Source organism: Fragaria vesca, linkage group LG2 (assembly GCF_000184155.1).
Source record: "Fragaria vesca subsp. vesca linkage group LG2, FraVesHawaii_1.0, whole genome shotgun sequence".
NCBI classification, from domain to species: Eukaryota; Viridiplantae; Streptophyta; class Magnoliopsida; order Rosales; family Rosaceae; genus Fragaria; species Fragaria vesca.
The window spans coordinates 9,767,530-9,774,569 of record NC_020492.1 but is presented as its reverse complement, the minus strand read 5'-3'; the positions used below and the strand labels follow the sequence as shown (position 1 = coordinate 9,774,569).

Sequence of the window (7,040 nt, the reverse complement as noted above, 5' to 3'; positions counted from 1 at the left end):
ACTCTCNCTCATCTCTCTCTCTCTCTCTCTCTCTCTCTCTCTCTCTCTCTCTCTCTCACCTCCGCTAGGGTTTTAGGGTTTTCTCTCCCATCCCCAGCCTCCGCAATCCAAATCATCATCTTCCGAGAATGGAAAGCTACCGGAGAGTCGAGAAGCCAAAGCCGGAGCTCCCCATCAGCGAGAACGAGATCCGAATCACCACCCAGGGCGCCATCCGAAACTACATCAGCTACGCCACCACTCAGCTCCAGGTCCCTCTTCTCTCTCCAATCCTCTCTCCCGCGTTGTTTCTATTCTCACTGTTTTCATGCTTCGATTCGCTTTTGCTCTGTTTCTGCATGGATTGCTTGTGATTGCGTTTTCGAGTTTCGGCTTTGCTCCCTTAGATTTCGCATGTGTTTATTGTGATGGCATTTTGATGATTTTCTGTTTTTGTTCTGTTAGGTTGGTTTCGTTGCCGATTTGATTAGGTATTTTGATTGAAATCGTTATTGTGATCCTTGGTTGTGTATAGTGAAAGAGTGCCCTCTTTGTTTCGTGTTTGATATTGCGGCTGAGTCATATGGAAAGTTTGTTGTTAGCTGTTGTGTTCATGGCCTTGTGATTATGAGAGAGGACATATTTATGAGTGTTAATAGTTTCAACCCTATACACGAGGAATAATCTGTTTAGATTAAAATAGTTCCATTAGCTTCAATGGAGGGTGGTTAAAGTCTTGTTGTGTGTTTGTGGAAATAATTTCAATTCACCAACAAGCGATTGTGTCAATTCAACTAGTCTTCTTGTCACAATGCCTTGGAATCATTCAATTCGGTCATTAAAAGCTATTGCACCCTTGATCAGTTTTTATGATCCTTGGGCGGTTGGTTAGTAGGGGCCTTATTGGCGATCCCAACATCATATGCTACCAGGCCCTTTTGGTGAGGATATTGTTTCCCATTGCTTGGGGGACAATTGTCTTTTCATCACTGCTTACTTTTTTCGCTTAAACAAGGAAAGGTTTTGCTTACTTTCTTCTCATCTATCTAATTATGAAGACAACAATTGTTTTTGTCAAAGTAGGGGCCTTACCCTTACATAATACGGTAACTCTACATTGACAATCATGTCCAGCCTTTATATGTGTTCCGTTTCCATACCAGATTCGTTGTTTGTACTTGATTGGTATCTAGTCTGTTTTTTTTATTTGATAGCTATTTGGTAATATTTTTTTTGTGGTAACATGATTGTCATGGCAATAAGCATGATTTAATTAGATACATGTTACATATACTTCCTAGCTAGACAATGAGGTGCCTTTTCTGTGGGTTGTATGTGCAGTTATTGTAATTCCTTTTCATCCATCTGAAGTTATGAGCTAATATAGTATGGCTTGTTACATATTTTCAGGATAAACAAGTCAATGAAATTGTCTTGAAAGCAATGGGACAGGCAATCAGCAAGACAGTGGCTATTGCTGAGATAATAAAGGTCTATATCAAGAACCATCTCCTCTGCCCTGTTTCTTACTTCTCAGTTCACAACTAACCCATCTCATGTGTCTTGAAACAGAAAAGGGTTCCAATGCTGCATCAAGATACTGCAATCAGCTCTGTAAGCATAACTGATGTATGGGAACCTATTGAAGAGGGTCTTGTACCGTAAGTCTCTCTTGTCCAATTATTTGATATTTGGATTCATTTTTTGTAGATGACCAAAAGATTGTGTGCATAATCTCCACATGTATATACCATTGTTGCTTTGATTAATCATGCTGTGTATTTACATATATTGCAGTGTGGAGATGACTCGCCATGTATCAATGATTTCAATTACACTATCAACTAAGGAGCTAAACACAACCTCTGCGGGGTACGTGTTGAAGTACTCTCTGATTTCAAACTACATTGTCTTTTGTGGATTAAATCTTGATAATTTTCTCTGCTATTTATGCACAAAGATATCAAGCTTATGGAAATTTTCTTTTCTCTTTTATTGGCTGTTCTAACTCGATTCTTTTTGGCCATCTTGCTTTTCCATAGATATCAAGCTCCATCTCCCCCAGACCAATCAAAGCCACAGCCCAATTACCAACAACAGCAACCAAGACAAGCTCGTGGTCCATACAATGCTGTCAATGAAGGTGATGCGATTGACAACTTATCAACTCTGCACCTTTGTTGAATCTTTTCTGTTCCTCACAAATATCTTTGTGTTTCATTCATTTGATTTTTAGACTCATACGGTCGAGGACGGGGGCGTGGTAGAGGCAGAGGTCGTGGCAGAGGTGGAGGATACAGCAACTATCAAGGGGGATACACAAACTATCAAGGGGGTGGTTATGGAAACCATCAAGGTATAGTAATTGTTTTTGGTATCCATTGGGAACTAATAGTTTTGTTTTTCATCTACTTGTAGTTTCATGAAGTCCCTGTATGATTTCTGAATGCCAACCTGCCACTGACTTGCCCTTCTTTTCTGATAGATAATGGTGGGTACCCAAATCGGGGTAGAGGAAACCATCAAGGTATAGTAATTGTTTATGGTAGCTAACGGAAGCTAAAAGTTTTGCTTTTCATTTACTTGTAGTTTCATGAAGTCCCTGTATGAATTCTGAATGCCAACCTGCCACTGACTTGCCCTTCTTTTCTGTAGATAATGGTGGGTACCCGAATCGGGGTAGAGGTGGTGGACGAGGCAGAAGTTGGGGCAATCGTGGTAAGTTAACTTCCATTAGTGGCTGTGCACGTGTAATAACTTTCAGACCCATGTGTTTATTCATGTTTGCGTATGTTCATTTAAACGTAAGTGAGGAAGCACTTCATCCTCAAAGATGGGGGTTTAAGGTCCTTGGATAGAACCCACTTACTAGGAGGGAGTGATTCCTACTTTAGTTAAAAAAAATGTGCTGTATATTAAATATTTGGTCCATGCTTTGCTTTATATGTTATGGGTTCCATCAACTGTGTAAATGGATTTGTGAACATGTTTTACACGCCGTGACTAAATGTGTTTGATTTGCTATTCTAATAGGTACTGGCTATGAAAGAGGGTCTGGTGGTTATGAAAGAAGTTCAGGACCATCAGGGGGATACGAAAGGGGTACAGGCGGCTATGAAAGGTCAGGGGGCTACGAAAGGGGTATAGGCGGCTATGAAAGGGGTTCAGGCGGATCAGGGGGATACGAAAGGGGTTCAGGCGGATCAGGGGGCTACGAAAGGGGTACAGGCGGATCAGGGGGCTACGAAAGGGGTTCAGGCGGCTACGAAAGGGGTACCGGCGGCTACGAAAGGGGTTCAGGCGGCTACGAAAGGGGTGCCGGCGGCTATGAAAGAGGTGCCGGTGGTACTGGTGGTTATGAAGGAGGTAGAGGTCAAGGGGGCAGAGGATATGGTCGTGGGAGGGGACGGATGGGTGGACGCTCTAGGGGTGGTGCAAACCAAGCTTAATTTACAGTAGGTGATATTTTTTGCTTCCGCTATGTGCATGCCTTTTGCCCATGAGGGTGGAGTTTTATCAGAATGCTGTTTGAATAGCGTGAAATGTGGCTTGCAATATTTGGCGTTGTTAAAACAGTTTCTATTTTGATGTTTTGCTGCTCTTGCATTGTGTTGATAAGTGCATGTGGACATGGGCAGGCTTGTTTTGGTTGCATTTAGCCAAGTGAAAAATGGTCGGTTTTGGTATTGCTGTAATTCATTTCACAATGTATTGTTGGCAATATTGTATTTAAAGCTTCGTTCCAATATATATCTTGATTTCCTTAAACCATTGCTCCCCCTCCTACTATTAATGTCCTATATCAACAAGCAAAACAAAGAAAATCTGTATCATCGTCATGCAGGTATTTAGCCTTAGGAAGAAGTGACATTAGGCTAGATTGGGTGAATAATATGCAGGGCATGGTTTGGCTATGTGTTGCCCAGTTATTAATATCATTGTTTCTATTTTTTGCTTGAATTTGGTGTATCGAAACTTTGGTAATACTTGATACTGTAACACCACATCCGTGTCTTTGTTCTAATTGTAGAACTGTGCATTGGTACCATCAACAGTCCCTAGCAAATGGTTTGGAAGGGACTAACCTAAATAGTTAATTTAAAACTATACAAAATTTCACAGAAGTCCCATTTTCTCTAGTGATAGGAGTACCAGCTTTTACCATCTACGGCCTCAGAATCTATCAAATATCCCTTGTCGAATGCTAGTAATTATGAAATGTGCGCTATGTGGTGGAGATGGAAGATGTAAGGTGTTTGGATGCGGAGGTTCTTCAGTACACCGACTGAGTTTTCGCCAAGATGACGTGGCCGCATCATAACCTCTCCTCATGCACTCCTGATCCACCCAAGGCATCCCTCCAAGCTTCAAATCTTTCGGTTTCGGAGTCAAATCTCAATACAGTTTGCTCTGTTAAGGAACATAGTATTGCCGTTTCCTTTCATAGTCAAGTGCATGCAGCCCCAACCAAATAGATAGACCCTAGAAATAGTACTGTCATTCAATCTGCGCCAAGGAAGCTTGCTTCAACTTTAGAAAAGGTTTTTTCTACTCTAGTCACATCAACCTGAACCGCACCCACCAAAGCGATGTATTTTGATCCCAGAGGATAGCTCGCCAAGCAAGTTGGTCAGTCGTCCTATACGCACCATTGCGCTGAAATTTGACACTCATGCCAAGAGTAGGAATGCTGAAGATGAAGTTGTGTGTACTGATGACCGATCAGTTGATAAGGACATGCTTCCTGGGAATGTTTTTTCCAGTTGGTTAGAGAGGAGGAGCGGAAGGCTACAGAAGAGAGAGCTCCGACCAACACACAAGCCAAGAGGCGGCAGGAAATGATTGCCAACCTACCTAAATTCTTTGACAGGATTCAGTTACTGCTTCAGTTAATGAACCGTCCTGTTTTCACCAGACAGGAGCTTGTACACAAAACATTATTTAACTGGCCGGAAATTGGTAGAAAGAATGTTGAAGAGCAACTTAACTTGCTTATGGAATTGGTTCCAGATTGGATTTCTGAAAAGAAACTTATTGGAGGAGATTTGCTTTTCATATTCATTAATGAAGAATCATTTCCTCAGGCAATACGTTACCGTCTTGATTTTTTTTTTGTTTTTGTTTTTGTTTGGCGAGGGAAATACAAGTAAGGGAAAGAAAATAAAAGACAAAAGAAAAACAAAAAAAAAACATGGCACAGACTTCTAATGAGGACACGGCAGCCCGTCATACACCAGAATGTTTTGCAGGAAGGAAGGAGGGTTCATCAACCAATTTGAGGGGCAAGAATCTGATAAGGCAAGGGCAGCGACGTCGTGATCTCCTGCACGATTTGCCTTCGTGCTGGTCCATAACCAGTTGATTTGCCGGGTTGATGAGAGGTACCGGGCTTGAGCAAACAATTTTGAAACCTTCCAATCTAAGGGAGGTTCCAGAAATCATGGCTTTGATAAGAATCTGAAAGTCGGAGGCAAAGATTACCGTCTTGAAGAATTAGCGAAGTGGGCTGGAGAATGAGTCTTTAGTTTACCGTAAGAAGCTAACTCAGGATCCTTCATTGAGCTTGTTGTAACATGTTTTGGTTAGGGTGGTTAATGGTTAGTTTTGTTTTTCCCTTTTCTTTTGAAGTTCATATTATAAAAAGTAATTTTATTCATACGTCTCTAGAAAAACTGGAAACTAGACATTTTGTCTTCATGACATTTTCCTAAGTAGACACTTTGTCTTCATCACTTCATTTTGTAGTGTGACAATTAGGCTTTTGTACGTGGATATTTACTTATATATTTAGGTCATAGACTCTCTATAGGACTATAGAACTCAATAATCATCATCTGAACTAGTTCTATGGTATATCATCATCATTCATCAACTACACAATTTAACTTATCCAAGCTCGAGAATGATATCTATGAAGATTGTCTAGAAGGTTGATCATCTATCTTTTGTCACAGCGTATATGATTTGACGTAATTTTTTTAGTCACTTACTTTGCAAGTAGGTAACTTCATTTCATTCTATTAATTTCTTTTTCCTCGATATGACCTTAAAAGGAACTAATTAGTAATCATCATGATATATGCATTTCGTACGCCTTCTTCATCTAAATCCACCCAAATGTATCCGGCTGCTTTAAAGATCAGGTTCATTTGCACACAAAAATCCTACGCTGGCTCTCATAAAATTTATCCAAACAAGAGATATCGGATATCCGGTGATGTACTGATGATTAGAGTATTACAAAAAGAAAACGTACGTTATCAGTTGTTTACAGCTTTCCCTTTTTTTTTTCTTTTTTTTTTTGGTTTGTTACAGCTTTCCTTGATTCACACTAGTTTGGCTGTTTGGGGGCCAGTTCATGTTACTAAGCAGGTTTTGCCTACTTCGTTTTCAATAATTCCAATTTTGGAGTCGATTATTCAAAGTGTGGAGGCGGATGGAAGATAAATTTATCTTCTTTTTTTTTCTTTTTTTTCCATCTGAAAGATAAATGAATCGATAATACCAAAATGACAAAAGACAAATTAAGGGGTGTGTATTGTAATTGGATTCATACAGACTAATTTTAATCAATTGACTTTTTAAAAAATCTATAGACTTTTTGAAAAGTTCATAGACTTTCACTGATTTCTTAAAACTATCGATTTTTAATCACAGACTTTAACTGATTTCTGAAATCTACAGATTTCATATGAATGACTTATGTAGATTTCTTAATACTTACAGAGTTACATAAAGGAAAAAAAAATAAAGATGCAATGACAAACACATAATGACACCGATTATAAGTTTAGTGCTCATCTATCTAATTTCGATACATACCGTTGTAATATTTAATTGAAATACATAAACATAAGTAACAAAAAAAAACTATATTAACTTAACAACACGCATACTTGTACGTTAACCAAAGACACATATTCTAAAGTGGGACATTAGATGTTCACAGTTTAATTCATGTACGCTAATATAATAATATATGATCATGTGGTTCTAATATCAAGAGTTAGTATATAACATTTAGGTTATCGAGGGTTCCAAGCATTACAATTGAAATACAA

General features: G+C 39.3%; 1 protein-coding gene across 1 annotated transcript; it reads left to right on the top strand.

The window, feature by feature from the left end:
- The first annotated feature begins 70 nt into the window (after nt 1-70).
- LOC101310863 lies at nt 71-3,428 on the top strand. Its single transcript, XM_004292331.1, has 9 exons — nt 71-251; nt 1,390-1,470; nt 1,552-1,640; nt 1,777-1,851; nt 2,022-2,122; nt 2,216-2,335; nt 2,465-2,506; nt 2,635-2,697; nt 3,013-3,428. The coding sequence occupies exons 1-9, from the start codon at nt 129-131 to the stop codon at nt 3,426-3,428; spliced, it is 1,110 nt and encodes a 369-aa protein (XP_004292379.1). The 5' UTR covers nt 71-128.
- Nucleotides 3,429-7,040: the final 3,612 nt, after the last annotated feature.

Bases quoted from the DNA above. Each gene is read 5' to 3' on its own strand.
- LOC101310863 (XM_004292331.1), top strand. From the start codon at position 129: ATGGAAAGCTACCGGAGAGTCGAGAAGCCAAAGCCGGAGCTCCCCATC. The intron at 1,641-1,776 runs GTAAGTCTCTCT...CATATATTGCAG, and splicing joins ATTGAAGAGGGTCTTGTACC to TGTGGAGATGACTCGCCATG. The intron at 2,123-2,215 runs GTGATGCGATTG...TTTGATTTTTAG, and splicing joins ATACAATGCTGTCAATGAAG to ACTCATACGGTCGAGGACGG.